General features: G+C 41.9%; 1 protein-coding gene across 1 annotated transcript in view; it reads left to right on the plus strand.

Moving 5' to 3' along the window:
- FLT1 (fms related receptor tyrosine kinase 1) overlaps nt 1-23646 on the plus strand; it is a 179219-nt gene that overhangs the window by 7357 nt on the left and 148216 nt on the right. Inside the window, exons 2-3 of the mRNA XM_080797935.1 lie at nt 17618-17714; nt 18067-18293. Of these exons, the coding sequence (XP_080654061.1) occupies nt 17618-17714; nt 18067-18293 (324 nt within the window). The remainder of the gene's footprint in view (nt 1-17617; nt 17715-18066; nt 18294-23646) is intronic.

The following is a 23646-nucleotide window of genomic DNA, read 5'->3' on the forward strand; positions in this document are numbered from 1 at the left end:
TTAAACTCAAGGCCACCTTTAGCAAAACCCTGATTAGTAATTAATCTGCCAGTTGATTTCTGTGAAGCCCTTTGCGTTTGGCTAGGGTCATGGTCCCCAGCGTTGGTTCTACATTAGAATCATCTGGGGAGCTTTGAAACATCCCTTGCCCTGGCTGCACCCCTCACCAATTTAATCACAATCCCCTGAGTGGGAGCCAGGCATCAGTGATTTTTAAAGCTCCCAGGTGATTTCAGTGGGCGGCCCGGGGCTTAAGAACCTCATATTTTATCATAGATCCCAATCACCTGGAGAGCTTGCTGCACGACAGTCTTGGGCCCCACCCCAGCGTTTCTGATGCGGTAGGCCTAGGGCGGGGCCGAGAATTTGCATTTCGAACAGGTTCCCATGGGTGGCTGGTGTGCCCAATTCAGAGACCACAGTGGGAGAGCCACTGCCCTAGGGGCTGGTTGGAGAGGCCTGGCCACCTGGGAGACCCATGTGCCAATCCGTAAAAGGCTCCAAGTCATCACTAGACGTAGAACATGGTAGAGGAAGCCATTTACAAGAATTCTTGCCAGGAGGAGTATGTGTTAGTAGCATGACAGAAGGAATATTAGGATCAAATGCTTGGAGCATGCAACCAAGAGAGGGGGCGAGATTGCCTTTCGAGGAAAGCTCGATCCTCTTGCTGGGTGGGGGTGGGGTGAGTTAGGAGCCGGAACCGAATTACAGAGCTAATCGTAGCCTTCCTCTGCCTGACACCTCAGAGCACACAGGCTTTCCTCCAGATAAACACTGGTAAATGTCTGCAGAGTCCTGTTGGAAGGTGCCGTGCCATTGACCTGTCCAGGGCGCCCGCGTACCTCAGACCTGCCTTGCTGCCCTCCGGGATCCCACACAATGCGTGCGGCTGGAAGCCTTGTGGGGCTCTGCCCCCGTAACTGAGCTCCTTGGCCTATATTTCCTTTGCTGGGAATCGGTGTCCCCCAACTTGGGTGGCTGAATTCTGCCTGTTGGTTCTGCTGACATTCATGGCGCACCAGGGGTCTGTCCCCCTCGGTGAGAGGAGTCGATGCTTGTCTGGAAAGAGAGCTGGCCTCCCCTCATGCCGAACCATGTGCTGGGTTATTGAATATCAACAATCCCAGCTGCGTCCCTGAGAGCATGTCAGGGTACCTATGGGGCCTTCGAGGCCGAATGGCATATGTGCCATATGTGCTCCATTTGCGCACTCGATGCTCAGATATAGAAGGAACAGATCTTTCACGCACTCTCACCACTGAATCACAGTCTGGGGGGCTGAGTCACGGAGGCATTCGTCATCTGCTGCCTTGTAATAGGTTGCCCCAAAACTAATGGCCTTCAACAATAAATCATTATGCCTGCCTGAGTCTGTAGGTAAGGAATTTGGGCGGGTCTCCTCTGGCTCCCTCATGCCGCTGTCCGTCAGCTGGCATTGCCCCTGGGACTTAGGTGCCCGCCATCCCCGGGTATCCCTCCACACCCGGCATTTGGCCACTCAGTAGTGTAGCTCAGACTTCTTAACTCAGAAGCAGGGGCGGTCCAGGAGGGTGACTGTGGAAGCCTCCAGGCCCTTGGACGCCTGGACTTGGCCTCTCCCACGACACTATTCCTCCACATCCAATTGGTAAAAGCAGGTCCTAACCCAAAGTCAAGGGCTGAGGAAAAGGGCTCCTCTCTTGAAGACAGTAGCTGTGCGATGTGGTGGCAGTGTTTTCCAGTCCCCTCCCCCACCCCCGACTGTCAGCACTGGTAGCTTTTTCTTTTCAGTCGAGCTCTTAGGCCGGCACCTGGCCAAGAAAAAAGTGAACAATTCCTTGGCCCTTCTAAACGCTACCTGTGATTGAGGCAGCTGGCCCCCTGGAAGAGCTTCCATTTCATAAATCTTACGACTAGGGGACATCGGTCATGGTTAAGGTATCGTGTCTTGTTGGAGCTGCTGGCCTCTGATGGGTGCTGTGGTCCCAGCAAGGGAGCATAGCAGGCGTCATCTCTGAGGTGAGCAGCCCCACAGCTTCCTTGTACTCATATCAGAGGATCTTCGATGGAACACCTTCTGGACGATGTGGGGAGGCTGTATGCTTTGAGGAAAGGAGGAAGGAGGACACTAACCCCCGAGGGTCGTCAGGCCCTTTGACTTACCTATAGGATTTGACTCAGTCCCAAGAGGTAGGTACAGTTCTCTCAAACATGGAGAAATCAGGATTTGCCCTCCGACCGCAGAAGTGGTAAGTAAAGCTGGAATTATTCCGGTCTGCCGTGCCTGACTCCCAGACCCCCTCCACCTGCCATGCCTAAATGAAAACGGGAGAAAGAAAAGAGTATTGATGGGAATGTGCCGGTCTTCCCCTTCTTTCAAAACTCTCTCCCCTTGGAGTTTTGCCATCTCCCAAGAATGTGAGATGCCGCTGCTACTCCAGCCTGAAGCGGCCTTGGGAAGTTCCACTGTTGCATGTCTCCAGTGAAGTCTCCATCAAGATGGGATTCTGGGTGCGCTTGGGTGGCTCAGTGGGTTAAACCCTCTGCCTTCCGCTTGGGTCATGGTCTCAGGGTCCTGGGATCGAGTCCCGAATTGGGCTCTCTGCTCAGCGGGGAGCCTGCTTCCCTTCCTCTCTCCCTGCCTGCCTCTCTGCCTACTTGTGATCTCTATCAAATAAATAAATAAAATCTTAAAAAAAAAAAAAAAAAGATGGGATTGTGACCACGTGGGTTTTCTGATCCAGGACCTTCCAAAAAAATTCATGTCCGAAAAGGATCCCCAATGTCAATAAGAATTTTTTTTAAAGATTTATTTATTTCAGAGAGAGAAAGCAGTGGGGAGAGGCTGAGAGAGAGGGAGAAAGAAACTCAAGCAGACTCTGCACCGAGTGGGGAGCCTGGCACAGGGCTTGATCTCATGACCTTGAGATCATGACCTGAGCCAAAACCTAGAGTCAGGCACTTAACCGATGAAACCACCCAGGAGCGCCTTCTTGTGTGTTTCTTAAGAATATTTTAGGGACACCTGGGTGGCTCAGTGGGTTAAGCCTCTGCCTTCGGCTCAGGTCATGATCCCAGGGTCCTGGGATCGAGACCCACATCGGCTCTCTGTTCAGCAGGGGGCCTGCTTCCCCCTCTCTCTCTGCCTGCCTCTCTGCCTTCTTGTGAAGGCAGAGGCTTTAACCCACTGAGCCACCCAGGCGCCCCCAAAATGGAAGCATTTCTTTCAAGCCCTGTCGTGCCTTGGCTCTCTCCTCCTCTGCTAGATCGTTCCTTTCAGATATCCAAACCTGCAAGAAGTCGAGAAAAGAGGAAAAAGCGTTTTACTTCTTCCTTGATCAGTTACTTGGAGAGGGACAATTTTCCAGTCCACCAGAATATGGCTGTGTTCATCCAAATCTAAGAAAAACCCTGTCATGCCACCTTTTATCGTTTGTTCTAAGCCAACAGTGGAAAATGTCGTCCAATGGATATATGCCTTGGATGGGAATTGTAAGGACTAGTGATATATATACCGTTTGATTTTTTTATTATTGTTTCCTTTTTCTGAGTTGGCCTTAGAGCAACCAAAAGTAGATGTAAACACTTGGAAAGGCAGCATTATATTAGAGGAGATTACAAATAATTTGAGAAGGCAGTGTAAACTCTCGTTATGGCATTTTGCCTGTGATTAATGGTATTGTTTTCTTTTTGGAAAACATTGTTTAACTCTCCTTTCCACTTAATGTCTCCTGCTAGATCACATTTTTGTTCAATGTTCTTTGGAAATGTTTATAGCTTTGAAATCTTTTCCATAGGGAATTCTGCTGGAACTAGAGAAAAGGAAAAATTGCATGGGAATTGAGCAATCCTATGGTCCCAGGATGGACCTTGTGTACCTATAACTTCTGGAGGGTTAGAGAATATTTGATGCACGTCCTTGATGTACAAATTGCCGAATACTTTGCATAGGCTATTGGCAGTGGTTCTATCACACACTCTCCTATCCCGTTCCCTGTCCTCAAAACTGGTAAAGGAGAAATAGCTTATGCAAAGTCTTTGTCACACAGAGTCACCTGGAAGGCAAACGGGAAATTCAGGAACCTCACACAAATGCCTATTTTCAGGAATTTCTATCTCACCTTAGTCTGTCTCGACTGACATTGAACTTAGGAATTCTATATCTGGTTATCTCTTTTTAAGAGCAGTGAAATTCCAAAATGTTGAGGTAGAGTTGTTTTGGATGTAAAGCCCAGTCCAAGCAGATGGGAATAGGATTGCCTTTCTGGAATAACTCGCTCACCATTTCAGGATAGTGTTACGGACAAACTTGGGATGGGAAAGTTTTTTTAAGAAATATATTTCCTTAGAATGTTTTGGAATGCTATACTTTCTGCCGTGATTTCATCAGGAAAAGCATGGATCATAACAAATTTGATTCTCCTGTTGCCTGTTTCATAACCAGTCATTCTAGGTTTAGGTACGACTGTCTGAATTCAGGCATGCGCAGAAGACGATTTCTTTTTGAAGACTATTTTATTTTAGAACATTTTAACATATTCACTTAAAAGGTGCTCAGTTATCATCAATTACCCCATTATATTTTATTTCAAGATATAAACACAGTTGTGTTCGTTGTGCTGTATATTTGTCATCGAATACGTGTTTTAGTTTGTGACATTAACTGAATTTTACCGAAGTGAATCACTCAAGTTAGTGAAGAACTTATGACTCCCTCAGAAATATGTCTTTGAAAACAAGCAATACATAGTTATGAGGTGATCTCTGTTTGTTGACTTAGATAATCTTCTACATTTCTTCGTATTCACCTTATCTACTTCTAGATGACTCATGACCTAAGAGACTGCTCAGAGCTGAGAGCCCTTCAAAAGGAAGTGCTTGTTTCTGATTCACCTTCCCAGCTCTGAATCCAGTACAGTAGCTGGTACACAGCAGTCACTCAGTAAATGCTGGTTGAGCTGACTGAAACTATAACCTAGCCATTCCTCCGGTTCTTAGAGGCCCTTGTAGGAGTCATGGTTCCACATTGGTTCACTTTCTAAGAACCTACGTGGGAGTGTGGGTGAAGGAGGTTGGCAAAAATATGCCCAAGAGCAGGCAGTCAGTCTCCCAGCACATCTGTAATGTTCTGTTCCTTCCCTGCGGGCATTCTCTGATTCCATTGACCCCTTTCTTGTCTTTGGCTGAGCTGGCCATGTTCTCCTGAATTGAATCTAGACTTAGGATTCAAAATGAGGATGGAAGTTGCCCAGCCCTAGAGAAATGGTTCCCCAGAGATCTTTTCCTTAGATGAGCCCTCCTGTTGGGAAATTCTTAGCTGGTCAAGGTTCCCAAACAGCACAGAAGATAGACCATTGGTTACGAACCTGAATTTCTAGGTACGCCAATTCAGCCTAAAGATATTAGGTGATGTTACTGCCCCTGCTATTGTTTTTGCCATCTTGGATAAAGACATTTGGGTTGGAAACTATTTCCTCTTGGCTCTGCACCATCCCCAGGGTAAGCTAGGAAGATGAGAGGGTTGAAGAGGAGGGACAAGTTCAGTCCTGGCTAGTGTAATCAAGCAAATGAAAACTCATCATTTTCTTCTTTTCCTGTCATTGCCTTACTTCCATCCGAGGCCTCTTCCATGATTTCCAAAACACAGCATGACCTGGGCAGATCTTCTACAGTATGTTCTTCTGTGGCTTTTATTCTAGTGGCAAGTAAAGTCAAATAAATCTCCCATTTTAAAAAATATGCAAACTGGGGCATTGCCTCTCAGCAAAGAGGTCAAGGAAAGCAGAGTTGTACGGGCAAGAGAGTCAAGGGTAGTTGGTAGAGGAAAAGAGTTGGCTAAAAGTAACGATGAAGCGTTAGAGGGTTTGAAGGTTTGGAAGTCTTGGAAAGAGAAAGAAAAGAGAACCAAGTGTTTCCTTTACCCAGTACACCCTCATTCTTCGGGTCTTCCCTTCAACATTATTCTTCTGTGAGAACGTCCTTCACTCTCTGGGCTGGGCTAGCTTCCCTACATCTGGTGCTTTGTTGTGATAGACATAAGGCTAATGTAATTTTATGTCTATATAGAAAGTAATTTGTAAGTAGGAAATTATTTATGTCTACATTTACCTGTTGCTTTATCTGGCATCCAGCTTAAGTTACAAGCACTTTAAAGAATCTTATGTGTCTTGTTTATCATTGTATCCTTCTCTTAATATATGGGGAAAATATTACATGGAGGAATAAATGCTGAGGTTAAAGATCAGAGGAATTTATAAGGTGAGGAGTGAGAGAAAGGGGGTCCTATTGGGGATGTAGTGGGGGAAAAACCAGGGTTGGCCAGCAGTAAAAGAGAGAGAAGAAAGATAAATGAGGGGAACAAGTTCCCATATTCCTGGGATCATCATCGGGAGTCCAACCCTTAACCCAGTGCCTCAGTCCCATTTCAGAGAGTTGGTGGCTTAACTTTATAGGGACAGCTCCAGGACTAGGGACCTTCCTGCCTTTCTACAGAGTTCTTCCTTCTGGTTTTATATAACTTTTGCTTATTGATTTTGGGCTTGTCCTCCAGAGTCAGCTGATCTGTAAGTTATTTTAAAGCCTCTTAGGTTGATGGCCAACTGGTAGAAAAAAATGGTGTTCTGTTTTATTTTTTCTTCCATCAGAGGTGTGATATCTTGGATGATATCAGATCCGCTAAGTCTAGAAACAAAATTCTAGATTAGGCTAAAGAGAGTGTATGGGTAAAAATGCCCTGAGAATTAATATTCTTCCGGTTTGGGGTATAAATGACTTTAAAGTCATTCACGGATATTTGAAGGAAGCCCTTGCTATCACATACTGAAGTGAGTGAAAACCGTCCAGTAAATTATTTCTTTAAAAATTGAAATACTGGGGTGCCTGGGTGGCTCAGTGGGTTAAGCCTCTGCCTTTGGCTCAGGTCATGATCTCAGGGTCCTGGGATCAAGCCCCGCATCGGGCTCTCTGCTCAGCAGGGAGCCTGCAATTAAAACAAAAAAAAATTGAGATACTGAGTGCTGTGAAATGTGTAGGCCTGATGATTCACAGACCTGTACCCTTGGGGCAAATAATACATTATATGTTAATAAAAATAATTTTTTAAAATTGAGATATTGAGATACTTCTGCTGGAAGCAAACTGCCTTTAGTGGATTACTTTCTCTTCGAGAATCCTGGCTTTCAACAAAATTTGTAGAACATTATTCCTTTTGAGATAGGATTTTTTAACAGTTTGTGAAATTTTAGGAAGATTACAAATATTTACTGTGTAAATTAAGTGACTCTTAAGAAAACATGAAAGTTAAAGGAAGCCAGAATTAAAAAGAACAGGTTGGGCAACATATCCCTCCCATTGTCTAAGCGGGATTAGTCTCCAAAATATCCGTAATGAAAGCAATTGTATTTCAAATTGTTTAATTTAGAAGGAAACTGATTTTGACAACAGAAACACAATGGTCAGGAATAGTGTTTTAATGAGCCTTCGAAAGTATGCTAACATAGCTTTCAAAAACTCAATTCCCCTATGATGGATAACTTCATCGCACACACTTGGCCATTTAAATCTCAGAGGTCAGAGGGTTTGTATATATTATTGGTTACAAAGGCAGAGATCTCTCAACTTGCCTCTCAGGGAGGGAATTTATAAAGCACCTCCTTTATAGACCGTTTAAAGCACTCCAAAAAAAAGTTCTCTGTGTAGTTTAGCTTTCATAAACTGGATCAGCGTGAGCCTACAATTAACGTGAGAACCTTATCACACTCTGCCTGCCAATCTCGTTTTATTTCTCCTGTTTTTATACGCAAAGCAAACGCTATTTGTCATTATTTGCAATAGATTACAAAGTTGAAGAATATGTGAAAAGAAGAGACCAAACACAGGTTACCTATAGAAACGTTTTTGGCTCTTCCTTGTTGGATAGCTAGAGTTAAGGGGTGTTCTTGCCTGCCTGCCTGCCTACTAGCTTGCTACCCTTATTTTTATTACACGCACATTTTAAGACCTTATTTTGGATTCAGAATTAAAACCTCAGCACAGTGCACTTTTTGGTTACTCAATAGCATCACAGCACACAACTCCATGTTATACTCATTCTTCAAAAAGAACTGTGTATGCGTCTACAGATTACTTGTGTGTTATATAATAGGCAGTGGCTATGCTACAGTGTAAAAGTTCCACTTCCTGTCCTTTTGCATTAACCATTCTATGGCAAGGTCCTATTGAATTGATAAAATGTTTCTCACACCTTCTCTGGGATGCTTTCCTTCCTAATGGAACCCACTGGTACCGCAATGTAAATAACATGTCCATGAAATTCGGGTACTTGCTCCCATCATCTCCATAGATGCCTGGCCCTTTGGCAAAGAGCACCAATGGATACAGAGCATTTGATAAAATATTTGGTAGTAGACCAAACTGTAATCCTAATGTCAGGCAGAATGGGGAAAACTTTAGGTTTCAAACTGTGGGTTGCATACACATTGTCCTAGGCTTCCAGACTGATCACTGTTTGTTTGCATTTGTATGAAGGTTTTAACCATTAAAATTTTTTTTTTTTAAATTGAGGTATAGTTGATATGCAACATTATGTTAGTTTCAGGAATAGTTGATTATTTGAAAATAACATGGAGGGTACCTTTGGCAGAACTGAAACTTGGCTTTCTAAACAAAAATGAGAGATGAGAAGGGTATGCTAAGGCACTTCAAGCATTTTATTAATGCTACTATCCTTCCTAATGCAGCTCTAGCCACATGCTCTCATGTCTGTAAGCATTCTGTCACTGACCACAGTGCCTTGCTTTAGAGCCCTGTGATTCTAAAGATTGTGTACCAAGTGCTGAAAGATTAACAAAACAGTTACTTCCGTTAAACCAAATGATGTGTATTTAACCTTTCAAATAGTGCATGCGTTTTCATGGAAATGGTACCTTTCCTGAACAATCTCTTTCCACATATTCATAATGAATTGTGAATTCATTTAAATAATTTTATTTAGATTATTTATTTAATTTATTTTTATGAATAATTATAAATTACAAATAAATAATTATATACAAATATAGAGAAATGATTCAAAATAATTATACCTACATGAATTTAATTCATTAAATAAATAATTAAATACATTTGAAATTGAATACATTGTGAACTTTAGGTGTTCACAGCCTGAAAATGAATATGTTGTGGCCTGAAATACCATGTGAATCAACCGAAGCAACAGCAGAAGGCTGTTGATGATGACGATCCCTTTTGTACGAGGTGGCATCAGGTCAAGTTGCGCACAGTCTTCGGAACAGTACCACTGGGTAGAACAGAGGCAGGGGGTGATCTGCTCCAAATGTAATGCTTTTCCTGCTACTGATAGAGAAGCACCACCTAACAGACGAAATCTTTATGCGTTTTTAGGGTGTGAACATTCTTCCATTCCTCTCCCTTCGCATCAGCAGATGATGGTCTACCAGACTTCTCCAGTAAATACTTTCCGAGCCGTGTCTTGTGCCCTGTCAACCAGATCTTGACCCTTGCTCCAGGCAGCTCAGATAACTTTCATGACATTGTATGGTAAATTGAAATGACATGTTGTTAGACTGCTCTGTGGAGGTGGTTTTTGAACTCGTTCAATAAAAGAACAGCAGTGTGGGAGTAGAGCATTTTTGGGGGTGGGGGGGAAGGTACCTCCTTGGTCAGCAGGAGATTTCTCACTGACCGACCTTAATTAACTCTGATGTCACATGAAAAGGAGCTGTGCACGGGTACAGGTCATTGGGAGGGTAGGCTCCTGATGGTAGCCTGGTGACAGGCCTGATGATAAATGAAGATGCCCTGTTACACCATGACCCCTGAGAGAATCCAGCGTCAAGGAAAGAGCTCAGAGATGTACACTGGAGACGCACCCTCATAAACACTGATAGTAGGAACGTCGAGGTTATTAGAGTACTTCTTTCTTGGTAAACATCTTAAACCACACAGAATTTTCTCTTTTAAGTAACTTATAAAGGAAAAATGAACAAAGCCAATAACTCATGGATAGGGTGCAGACTGCCCAAGTTCTGACGATTTTAGACATCGGTCGGCCATGTCACTTGCAGATAGTGTGATGTCCTCTGTGCCTTGCACTGCAAAGCTATTTACGGACTTTGCTGACTGACAGTTAAATACAAATTGTAAGACAGCTCTAACACACACTATAGCAGAATTATTCAAATGAACGTATCTCTAGGGTGATGCCAACACTAACTGCTGAAATTAAACATTTAATGACTTCTTGTTTTTTGACCCTTGAATTTAAGACACAAATTCTATGTAAATGACTATTTTAAATTTTCTAGTAAAGCATGGAGATCAGATGCTTGACATTTCATTTGGGGATTACTTTGGCAAAAACTCTAAAGCAAGAAGCCAGTGACTTCTAGCTTGCTACTGCCAAGTACGTGTCAATTTCCAAATCCCAGCCAAAAAGAGCTTTCCCTATGCCTAAAACAACGGAGAATACAATTCATACACCTCCCCCCAAACCTCTTTCCCTACTCTACCTGCTTCCCCTCACCCTTCAAACAAACTTGTTGATGTCTTCACAGACAGAAATCCAAATAGATAGGTGTGTCTATGTTTTTAGGTTAACAGCCTTTTTTCTTTAGGGTTTTCCTGGACCCAATGCTAATTGTTTTGGGGGAAAAATTTTTTTTTGAAAGCAAATATCATGCCTAATCATGGGGTTCAAGTTCTGCGGCTGCCATGCAAATCCCCGTGGCTTTCCTATCTTTGATGTGGTCTGTTGGTGAATGGAATATGAATCCTTTGGTCTTTCTCCATCATGCCACAAATGGGAACAACATGCACAGTGTAATGCCCCCATCAGAGTGGGTGCTGTCAGCTTAGCTGGTGATGTGGTCATCATAGAAGACAGACATTCTAATAGTGCATTCAGTTTCAATCTATACTTCGTATTAATTTACAAATACTGTAATAGAGGCACAACACAGAGGTTGAGACCAAGATCTAGCTTTTTACTAAGCACTAGAAGCACTGTAGGAATTAACAGCCCAAACCAAAATTGTGGTAGTTTCTAGAAATTTGGTTCACCTGCAGTTGCAGGTTTAACCTTTCTCCCAGCCTTGCCACCAGCCAGAAAGATTCTCTAAAATTTAGTCTGTGAGACTTAAGCTTTTAATAGCCTATGTCTTGGGGAAAGAATATCTTCTTTTATTGTGAATTATGTTTAATTAACCTCACACAACCTTGGTAAAGGCTCATGGTCTTAAAATCAAATTTTGGAAACATGATACTTGGGACTTTATATTTAAAGAGGTCATTTATCATGTAGGATTATGTACTATTGAAAACATGGTATGCAGAAATCAAAGACAGATGCATTTCGTTTGAAATAAATCTAATATACAAAGCTTTGCAATTAAAAAATCGGAAATCAATTTTAATATAGGAGGAAACACCAACAGGTTTCTTCAGGGAGCTCTAACAACATAATTTTTATGTGACTCAATTTGTTAGAATTCCAATTTAAATAGTTAAAATTCAAAATAGGCCATTAGAAATGACTTAAAATTAACATCAAATTAAATGTAGAAGGTTGTAATTTGGGGAAACAATGAGTTTTCTGCAATATGTTTGTGAAAGTTCTAATACATAGAAGAGTGATGTTACCGAGCATGGAGGAAAAATGATTTCTCCTAAAATCAGCCTTCTAAAGCTTTAGGCTGGAAAAATAACTAGTATAAAATCTAATACCGATGGGGTCACATGTGGCAAAGTGAAAAATAGTGAAAAGTGAAAAATAGTTCCATATTCTGTGTCTTCAACTTATCGCTGTGATTACTTAATCATTAAAAAAAAACCAGTTTAAAAAAAAAACAGTTTTATGGAGGTGGAGTTCATATACCATAAGACTCACCATTTTATTTTATTTTTTTAAAAGATTTTATGTATTTATTGGAGGGGGAGCACAAGTAGGCAGAGGGAGAAGGAGAAGCAGGCTCCCTGCTGAGCAGAGAGCCAATACAGGACTTGATCCCAGGACCCTGGGATCATGACTTGAGCCAAAGGCTGATGCTTAACTGACTGAGCCACCCAAGTGTCCCAAAACTCACCATTCTAAATTGCATGATTCGATGCTTTTTAACTGTATTCAGAGCTGGGCAACTGTCAACACTATCTCATTTTACAACATTTTCACCACCCCAGAAAGAAACCCATACCCGCTATTAGTCACTCCCCATCCCCCACTACCCCCAGCTCCTGGCTCCCACTAATGTACTTTCTGTCTCTCTGAATTGCCTATACTAGACATTTCATACAAATGGAATCATTCAGTATGTGGCCTTTCGTAATGGGCTGCTTTTACTTAGCAGAGTGTTTTTGCTTTGGGTTCTTAAATAAGAGAAATTGATTTTCTCATGGTCTGGAAGTTGCAAGTCCAAATTTAAGGTGTTGGCAGCTTTCGTTTCTTCGGAGGCCTCTCTCCGTGGCTTGTAGACAGCTGCCTTCTCCCTCCGTCTTCAAAGGCCTTTCCTCTGTGCACCAGCATATTTTCAAGAGTTTTCTAATAGTACCATGTATATTACTTTGTTCCTTTGTATTGCCAAGTAATATTCCATTGTCCGGATAGGCTACATTTTGTTTATCTGTTTGTCATTGATAGACATTACGGTTGTTTCTACTTTTTGGCTGTTAAGAGTAATATTGCTGTAGGTACACGTTTGTGCACCAGTTTTTATGTGGACATATGTTTTTAGTTCTCTTGGATAGATACGTAGATATCTAGGAGTAGAATTGCTGGGTTGTATGTTTAACCAGTATTTAACCATTTGAATAAACACCATACTGTTTTTCAAAGTGATGGTACCATTTTATAATCTGACCAACACCATGTGAGGGCTCCAATGTCCCCACATCTTCACCAACACTTATTATTGTCTGTCTTTATTCATTTAATCGAACCTAGGAAGTTTGAAGTGCTATCTTACTGTTGTTTTGATTTGCATTTTTTCTGCATTTTTTCCAGCATCTGCTCATGTGCTTATTGGTGGCCATTTACAAATCTTCTTTGGAAAAAGGTCTATTCAGATCCTTTGTCTGTTTTTTAAATTGGGTTATTTGTCCTTTTATTAGTTATGATTATTTCTTTGACGTGATTTCTAACTTGCACATTGGTATCAAACACTGTAATCTCAGGATCACAGAATTTTTAGGCTGGAAGGAATTCTAAAAATCTGAGGCCATCCCCCGTCCCCCGCCCCCTCATTGGCAGGGGGAGAATCTGAGCTTTAAGTGCATGCCCATGGCCACAACAAAGCCAGTAGCTGAACTGGGGAGACGACTGACTCTAATCAAAAAGGGGAAAATGTAGACGTTTCATGATTTATTTTTAGCTAAGGCCCTTTCTTACAGAGAATAACCCTTGGAGTTCGATGTAGTAGAGGTGACGGAAGGGCTGGCATCTGGAAGGAAGAGGGGCTAAGAGGTTTGTCTTGAAGTTATATTCAACCGTTTTTGCTTTGGTCAATAAACATCAGTTTTCTAATGACGCTTTTAGTCCAGCCCTACAGAAGCATCTTCTTTCAGTCTTAAAAGTGATAGGCAAGGCTGTCTGGTTCCCAGTGACTTAGGGCAAGTTTGCTCTGTCAGGATCCAGCGGGGTCGCTCTGAAGAAAGAACCCGGCTCATTTGGGTTTGGCTTTGATTGCAAAAGAAAGCTGTACTTTACTTGGAACTGTACTCGCTCTTCCCCCCGAAGTCCAAGACAGCACTCTGTTCTGCATGACGAAATGAAGGTAGAACGGAAAGCCGTGTTTTAGAACCGTCTGGATGTGGGCATTCCAGTAGAGGTTTGGATTGTGTGGGGAAGGACTTTTTGTCAAAGAGTCATAATGTTCTATTCTCTCTCGAACTGCCAGACAATACAGAACAGACTGACAGTGAAGAAAATATTCAAACAAGAATAATACCCGTTTCAGGGTTCACTGGATAGCTGATTCTAATTATTCTAAGAAGCATGTGGTAAAGCCCACTTCCATGGTCTGCATGGTTTTTTGTTTTGTTATTTAAATAATAATTCTCCTGACAGAAGGACATCTCTTTGCCTATCTTAACGACAGCAATCCCTCCCACCCACCGTGTGGTTTTGCTTTCCACAGTTTCAGTCACCTGAAGTCAGCTGTGGCCCAGAAGTCGTGATCCTCCTTCAGACGTAAGGTCAGAAGGTCATTAACAGCTGCACAGTGCCCACGTCGTCCCCCTTCACTTCGTGTCATCACTTAGGCCTTTTATCATCTCCCATCATCATCGGGAGAAGGAGAGTGCAGCACGAGAAAATATTTTCAGAAAGAAGCCTTCACATAACTTTTATTGCAGTATGTGATTATAATTGGTCTATTTTATTATGAGTTATCATTGTTAATCTCTTACTGTGCCAGCTTTATAAATTAAACTGTATCATAGGTGTGTATATATGGGAAAAAAACACAGTACCTGGAGTGTTTGGTACTGTTGTGGTTTTGGGCACCCACTAGGCATTTTGGAATGTGTCCCTGCAGACGAGAGGAGACTGCTCTATATTGTAGTGGACTTTGATGGAAACAGTGGTTCACAGACCACCTAATCACCAAGGGACAATTATTTGGTTCAACCAGACTTTTAGGCCACCATGGCAAACAGTAGAAAGTTCCGATCCCCATCTGAGCTTCACAGGGGGAGAACTCCTGTTCAATTCTAGCACTCCACCCTTGGAAATAAGTAACCTGTGGATTTGTTTCTAATTGGGCAGTGTGACTCTGAGCTACTTGCTGCAGAGAGCAAACTGGTTTTCATGTGGCTATGGTTATGTACATGTTTACATTTTACGTTTTTGCATAGATCACTACCGAAATGGAGGAAATACTGACCTACAGTAGATACTCAAAAAATGTTAGATCTTCATTACTCAAGTAGGGGTATGGACATTCAATTGCTTTAAAGAAATGTTTTAAGACCTAAGGTGACTTAAGAGCATTTGAGGAATAAATATTTCACTTTCCTTTTTCCCTATGAGTTTTCCTGTTAAACTGTAGTCTTGGCACCTCCATTAATTTTTATGAGATTCTAGTTTCCTATTAGTTGAAGAATGATGGTATACTCACAGTGTCCAGTTACTTGGAAATGGTTTCCTTCTACTTCTCCTTTCCTTTGTTTGATCAACTTCTTTAATCTAGCTTCCTCATTCTGAGTGCAAAATTCATTGATGTCAGTGGAGACTATATAGCAAAAAATTTTTCTTAGCATTTTCCCCCTAAACTTTCCAGTATTTTCTGTGTCTTATTTAACCAATCAGTCAGTTTTGTTGCTTTCTTTTGGTGGAAGGATGGAATGGGGAGTGCAGAGAGGAGCATGTGGATGGCTGTGATTTGGGTCTTTGAGGTCAAAGCTTCTTTCTGATAAGGGTCAGGAGTATTGGTTTTCTAGGGTGCTGATAAAGATTCATATGATTTGGAAATGAACTAGCAGGCACTGGGGTTCACCTCATGTCAGGAAAAGGGAGGCTTCTTTCCCCTGGCTTCTCCTGGATGAGAAAGCACACCATCTCCTAGAGACCTCTCTAGGTCATGCCAGAATTTTCTGCAGGGAACTTTGCTGGATTTTTTCCAGCACATGAACAACTACTCAATGAAATCTCCAGAATTCCATGCCATAAAGAAGGGCAGAAACTATTCTGGCCTGGAAATTTTTTCAGGATAGGTGTTCTCAGTTCCTGGCTGTGGCTTTAGAAAATCTTAGTGTTCCTGTGGATCACTAAGGTTGAGCTCTCTGTTGCCTCAGGAAACTCATAAAGATGAATAAAGTACAAAATGCTTTGCTGAGTACCTGAATGGGTTGACTTGTTTTCTGGGGTTATTTGGTGGACCAATTAGATCTATATGAAACGGTGATTTTAATTTAAATTAGTTAATATCAAGTCATTTTTTTTCCTAGCAGTAATTTGATACCAGGACCTATTGTGTATAAAAGTTACTTTTATGTTAATTTGTATCCACCAGCAACATCAGAAATGAAGCTTAAATTATCTTCGCAATTACATCTCAGCAAAATATTCTCTAGCAGGAGGTGGGGGAAGCAGTTCTGCTAGATGGCAGTGACTGGGCATCTCCCCCACACCAGGGCAGCACCCTTACTTAGAGGACCGTGCTCTGAATCCACACACCACGTCTGCAAGGTAGATCGTGGGTTTTCCGGTTTATGCCTGAAGATACTATGGAGCAACAATGAAGCCAGGCCAAGGCCAATGAGCTAGTAAATGGAGAAATTAAACTTCAAATTCATATTTTTAAAACAGAGTCTAATTTTCTTTACGATACTAGGACCCACAAGTAACGCTAGAGAGCACTGCTAGACTTAACTGTGGAATTTGACATGCGTATCTCATCTCACAGATCTGTGATCTGACATAAAAGCCTAGAGGATTCAGCTCAGTCTTCTATCTTGAATTCCACTGCATGAACCTATTTTTTAAGTAAAAAAGTATTCCCAAAGAATGGCTCCAGGATTGGTTTAACTTTTCTTCTAAGAATATCCATTCCCTCATGCTTGTGCCTGCTAATCCTGGGCCCCTGATCTCCTGCTTTTGCCAGGCATGTGCAGCTGCCTCCGTAGGAGGAGGGGGTGGGGGGAGGAAGAGGCGGGAGAGATCCTTATTAATATTTATTATGATGAGTTCATGCCCAAGGCTGCTTCAGGAGAGGATCACCCTCTATAGCATCCGTGGCTCCAAGATCACGGGACTGGAAATGTCAGAAAAGGAGTTAGGGATCCAAGGTCAGTTAGCCCCATCTCTCATTTTCCAGATAAGAAAACTGAGCTCTGGAGAGAGAGGTGGCTTGGCTAGTGTCACACAGAGTCCCTAGGGTGGATATTATTATCGTGTTGTATAGAGATGTGTAGATTTCCAGGCACTTTTGCGTGGCTTATCTCATTATCTCACAACATTCCCCATGAAGCATGCTTGTCAAATGTCACGTAGGGGTGATTAGTTCTCTTTTTCTCTTTCCATGATAGAGGGAACTTGGAGATTATGTAAGACAAACCAAAAGACTTCTAAAACTGATTGTTGGTCTATTATTGGTTTTCCGAAAGAGGAAACTGGTTCAGAAAGAGAAATGACTTGCCTAAAATATCATGGCCTTGCTAATCATTGAGCTATGTCTAGAACCCAGAAAGCTTCTATACTTTGTTTGTATTTGGAAAGGAAGAATCCTTTCCAAATCAGCCAGGCCTGTAGGACCAGATGACCCACCGTGGAAGAAGTTCAGTTTTGAATGACACTAAATTTAATTAGACATTTAATCCCGAGAGTTTTTAATGTTACTTTATATTCTTAACATGGCTGCATTTAGGAATATGTTTGAATCTATTAATGTTCTGGATCACTGGGTTTTCGGATATTATTTAAATGATTTGGTAAACTAGGATGTATAATTGTGAACAAGGCTTGGACTAGAAAAAATTGGTGAATTAAGACAAGTTAATATTACATGTACCTTTTTGCAAATGTAAGTAAGTTAAAGATTAAAAGTTGCCTTCACGGAAGATACGACTTTAAGAAACCATGAGAAGACAATTTGCAAATAATACATTTCCAAAATTTGTTTTCCAGGATCTAGTTCAGGTTCAAAATTAAAAGGTCCTGAACTGAGTTTAAAAGGCACCCAGCAGGTCATGCAAGCAGGCCAGACACTGTATCTCAAATGTAGGTAAGTGACGGTGTTGGTTTGGGGATAACCTGGTTGCCTTTTCTAAGGCCAAATCATTCCCTGGCAGAGTGGAAGGGGTTGCCTCTCAGAGAACAAAGGTGGGGACATAAGTAGTCTCTTGTACTATGCAAAGTGCAAGCCGCATGTATCCAGCTTCTCAAGGAGAGACTCACTCACTGGAGGGGAAGCAGGGAAGCAATGGCCTGAATGAACATCTTTGCATTTTTCTTCCAAGTTGTTTAAAAGCTTTCTAATATTTCAAGGCCCTCAGAATAGCGCTTCCTAATGATATGGATGCTTAGGACCTGGCCCCAGCCCTAACTGTGTTTTGTTTTCTTATCTGTGATTGCAGAGGGGAAGCAGCCCATTCATGGTCTTTGCCTGAAACAGTGAGAAAGGAAAGCAAAAGGCTGAGCATAGCTAAATCGGCCTGTGGAAGGAATGGCAAACAGTTCTGCAGTACTCTGACCTTGAACGCGGTTCAGGCAAACCACACTGGCTTCTACAGCTGCAAATATCTATCTGTACCTGCTTCAAAGAAGAAGAAAACAGAATCTACGATCTACATATTTATTAATGGTAGGGTTTCCATTTTCTACATTCTGTTTGTTACGCTTTGCAGTGGGTTATAAATCCGCCCTGTTCCCCTGGAAAGTGGGCATTCTTAGCGATGAAGGAAATGGGCCAAGAAAGAGCTTCTGCCCTGGAAACTGGTGGAATGCATTTTTAATGCATTTCTTAAGGGTCAATTTCAACCATGATTTTCAAGGACGCAGGGTCAATTGTGTGTTCCTGCAGGGAGAGACTCTTGTCTCTTGTCTGTTTTGCTCACAGATGTATCCATAGCACCTAGAACAGGGGCTGGCATGTAGCATAGCTGGATGAATAAATGAATGATAAGATTTTAGTTCTACGTCTTAATTATCTAGAAGAGCAAAACAGAATATAAGATTTTTTTTGTCCTTCAGCACAACTGCATTCACTTATATGTCAGAATTGTAAAATACTGCTCTTTCTACTAGATTTAAATATGTAATGTTGCTAACATCCCTTGAATGTTACAGAGTTGGTTCCAATAATGTTGTTGTATTTCATGTTCATTAAGCAACTATTATAATGACATAAGAACTGGCATATAACCTTATATTGTAGAAAGGGCAAAAGGCAAAACCGAATCATTTTCCAATTACCGTTTTTATGGTGCTCTTTTTCACTCCTCGAAAAATGAACATATGAAGCGATACTCAGAGGGAACAAATGCAAAATCCTTAAAGAAATATCAATTGACGGTAGAAATGGATGCCCAAGAAAGAATAAGGAAAATGGCCTGTCGTCTTGTTCTTCCTTGTTGATCAGTTCCAGCCAATTTCCAAAACTTAACTGAATGGGATTTTAAAAAAACAACCCAAAAAACCCCTGAGGCTCTAGACAGCAAAAAGCAAAGTTAGTAGGCACCTCAGGCACAAAATCAAATTAAAAAACCAAAACAGGACAAGCCACCACCTGTGTCAGTAGCCTAAATATACAATATGGTGGGTCTACTTCCCAGTGAAGCGTCCCATGGAAGGCAAAACTACAGAATTACGTTTTGGCAGGATTCTTTTTTTAGTTTTTGAAGTAAAGCAACTAGACAGTGTTTCACCCAAGCGTAACGTATAATAACCCATAATTCATGGGTGCCTGGGTGGCTCAGTCATTAAGCATCTGCCTTTGGCTCAGGTCATGATCCCAGGGTCCTGGGATGGAGCCCCATATCAGGCTCCCTGCTGAGCAGGGAGCCTGCTTCTCCCTCTCCAGCTCCCTTGTGTATGTTCCCTCTCTCACTGTCTCTCTCTGCCATAAATAAATAAAATCTTAAAAAAAAAAAAAATCCAGGGGCACCTGGGTGGCTCAGTGGGTTAATGCCTCTGCCTTCGGCTCAGGTCATGATCCTGGGGTCCTGGGATTGAGCCCCACATCGGGCTCTCTGCTCGGCAGGGAGCCTGCTTCCCTTCCTCTCTCTCTCTGCCTGCCTCTCAGCCTTCTTGTGATCTCTGTCTGTCAAATAAATAAATAAAATCTTAAAAAAAAAAAAAAAACACAGACTCAGAGCTCCTGTTTTAGGAGACAGTGGAGCAGCTGTATTGTAGGGTGCTGTCAGAAACCTCTTTTTAGCTTGTATCAGCCTGATCGAGACTAAGCCACTTTTTCTGCATTCTGTTCTTCCAAACTCCTGTTTTTACATTTTTTACCTTTCCAGGGTCGGGGATGGGGGTCAATTACAACTTACTAGCAGTGCTCCATCATAGGACCATAGTCAATGTGCTTGAAAGTCAGAGCGGGGGGTCGGCCTGGGATCTTGGCTTGGGGAAGTCAGCCCACGTCCATAGGAGGGAAGCGAGGGTGGCGGGCAGGAAATGGGTAGGATGAAAAAGGTGCAGAGCCGGACAGACCTCCAGACAGCTACTTCTGCAGCTCAGGGGGAAAGCAGACACAAAGTTTGATAGTGGTGAAAAAATCAAATACTCAGCCATCTGTTCTCTTTTTCTAGTTCCACGTTGTATGTTATATTCTTTCAGGCACTAGTGGAGGAAAGAAAACACTCTTATTCCCATCTCTCCAATGAAAAGAGGGAAAATTCATTCATACTAAAAGTCTCATAAAACTGTCTCCTGTGGGTTTATCAGAGTCTGACTTTCAAATCAAATACTTAAATGAGTAAAAAACAGAACAAACAAACAAACCAAATCTCTTTTATTTTATTTTATTTTTCCTAAAAAGGAGTGTTCAACTATTTTCACTTTTACCTTCTACATGCTTGTTGAACTGGGCCCTGAGTAGTAGTGCGGGTTTTGTGGTCTTTCTGGATAGTGATGTTGATCTCAAAACACCCTCTTCTGAAGTCCAGGGGAGCTGTGATATAATTTATTAAGCAACGGTAACTTTTTCAAATAGCCTAACATTTTATGCATTTTATGTTTTCATTATTGTATCAATTCCTTTGAAAAAAGTTGGTCTTTAAAAAAAAATTCATGAGAGACAGAGAGAGAGGCAGAGACAGAGGGAGAAGCAGGCTCCCCACTGAGCAGGGAGCCGGATCTGGGACTCAGTCCCAGGACCTCGGGATCATGACCTGGGCTGAAGGCAGATACTTAACCAACAGAGCCACCCAGGCGCCCAAAAAAAGTTGGTCTTATGCTTCCATTTTAATTGAATACTTACTACATTGCAAGTTTAATTTCATTCAGGGGCACAAAACTTGTCCCCCATGACTCACAATTGTCTCTGGTGTTGTTAAAACTCTGACCAGGTCCTGATAACGCAGCTGCTATTACTCACTAGGTACTAACTGGTTATCACTTATTTATTACTGTTGAATATTTACTTCAGAGCTCATTGTTCTGTTTGGAGAGTTTCTGCCCTGACAAGCATCTGTGAATGTATTGGCATTTCACTTTGATTTCCGTGAAGTTGAGAAAGTGTTAGATTAATCTTTTGAAAAAGACCTAGATTTGTAGTCTGATAGGGCTCCAAGAAAAAGAATCAGGACTGTATAGCTTTGTCTGTGTAGAGCTAGCACGTGAATTATAACCAAACTATCATCTAGTCATCGTTGACGGCCTGCTGGATAATGGGCACATTTCCCACCTGAGCAGTGATTCGGACATATCATCTGATACGTGATGTACAGAGAAATCAACCTCACTGCTTTGGCATTACAGCTTTTATAAAGTCCACCAAGCCTCTGACATAATACATTACATCAATTTAATTATTCAAGTAATTATATTTAACCACTTTAATTGCTGAATTTTCTGGTAAATTACCATTTCCTTTAATGTAATAACGTCTTACATTTGTAAGAAGTTTCGTTTCAACAAACGGTTTTGTTTACATTATGCCATTTAATTCCCACAACAACCCCGTAAAGCATCCCTCTCTTCATTTTACAAGTGAGGAACCTAAGATCCATTTCACGTTGAAGCTACAAGGGGGAGCGACCGCAAAAGTATTAGCCGCAGAGTAAGGTAGTCAGATTTTTCCTTTCAGAGTCTCAGTGGTACAAGGAGATCCAGAGAAGGCAAGGCAGAGGTGGGAAGACCAGGGATGGGGCTGTTGTGCTCATTGATGCAGGGGAGTTGTGATCCGAGGTCACTCTGAGAGCTGTGGGGAAGGAGAGAAGTTGTGGGGGTTGGGATTCAGTTGGCCTTGGTGAGCGATTGGGTCATGGTGGGTGAGGGAAAGGAGTCAGAGACCCTTGGAATTCTGGACGGGTGCCTAGGCAGCTTGTACCCATAGCCAAGTAGAGCTTTGTGTCCCTGAATTACACTGACGTGAAGACAGTCATCCCCCTCTTTTGGTATACCCTTGGCTTGTTCTTGATAAATGGCGGTTGAATGGCAGTACCTGAAAAAATATATACATTCTAGAAAATTGCTTAGCAAAATGAATGGAATCTCCCCATAACTACAGCTGCAGAGTTCTGGGTCATAAAGAAAAACAGATTGTAAAGCACTCCACCATGCTTTGCTAATTGCAAAACAGAGAGATTTCTAGATGAATAGTAATGTAAGGCCTGCTTAGGTGGTGTTCATCCCCTTTGGAGAGAACGAATGCTTTTGCGTGGCTTTTCTGACCCTCTGGTATACATGAGAAACTGGCTGCAGCTCAGCCTTTCCTAAAAGTTGGAGGATTTCTTTGAAATTAGTTTTGTAATATATGAGTTGTGGCCATAAAGTAAGAAAGCTGAGCAGAAGAGTTTTTAATGGCATCTCCGAAGTGTGTGCTATCTTGTCAGCGTCTGGGGTTTAGTTAGGAAGACCTTGAACTTAGCATGCTGAGCTCCCCACAGGGGGAAGTCAGCCTGAATTCCTCCTCTCTCCACAACCAAGCCTTTCAGGGCTCTTTAAAGTATAACGTCTTCTCTTAAAAAATTATAATTGAAAAGGGAAAAAAAATGTGTGTGTGTGTGTGTGTGTGTGTGTGTTATTATTGGGTGAATATCCTCTACCTCTTCCCTGTAAGAGAAACTTGTCTCTTTTTTTCTGCTTCTCTTTACCTGATTGTTTTTCCCTCTGAGTCTATGAAAGCAAAGGGGTTGGGGCATTTTTCTGACAGATTTTCCTTCACTGGTTCTCTCATTTGTGTCAAACTGGTAAGATGTACATAGCAGCTTCATTTTAGGTAAAAAAAACAAAAAACAAACAAACAAACCCAAAACTATCAGACCCATTAGGTACAACACTGAAAAGTAGTAGAGGTTCTGTTGACTCAGATATTCTGGGAGAGGCAGGGTGCCTGCCTGTCTCAGTCGGTAGAGCGTGGGACTCTTGATGGTGGGGTCATGAGTTCGAGCCCCACGTTGGGCATAGAGGTTACCTTAAAAAGTGTTTTCCAGGTATCCTGGGAGAAAATAATCATCATGCCTTCATGTAAATGAGAGAAAGCTCTCTTTGGCTGTGCGGTGGAGACATGGACCTTCTGAGAAGGGTCCTGTGTTCTCACTTGTACAGATTTTCCTAAAGCGCTTTTACATAATGATCTCTGAGATAAACTATGTTGGTATTATTTCTTCCATTTTATATACAAGAGAAGAGCCTCAGTGACCTTCAGAAGACAGAACTAAGAAAATGACAAGCCAGGTCGGGGATCTAGGTCCGATCCCTAACTATTTCTACTCTGCTCAAGTTCCAGCTACTGGGGCCTTCAAACTATGAAACTAATTGTTATTTTAATCTTTAAGAATATATATTAGTTATTAAAATTTTTTAAAATTTCAGATTCAGTATCTTTTTTTTTTTTTTTTTTTTTTGAGGAATGATAGGTTAAGCTGGTGGCAGAGTGTTTTTCTGAGCGATGGACCTTAGAGCCACAAATCCCCATTCCAGAGAACTTTGTGTTGTCACTTGTGGGGAACAGAGCCCAGCTGGGGCCATCTGCATACACACTGTTC

Source organism: Martes martes, assembly GCF_963455335.1.
Source record: "Martes martes genome assembly, chromosome: 3".
NCBI classification, from domain to species: Eukaryota; Metazoa; Chordata; class Mammalia; order Carnivora; family Mustelidae; genus Martes; species Martes martes.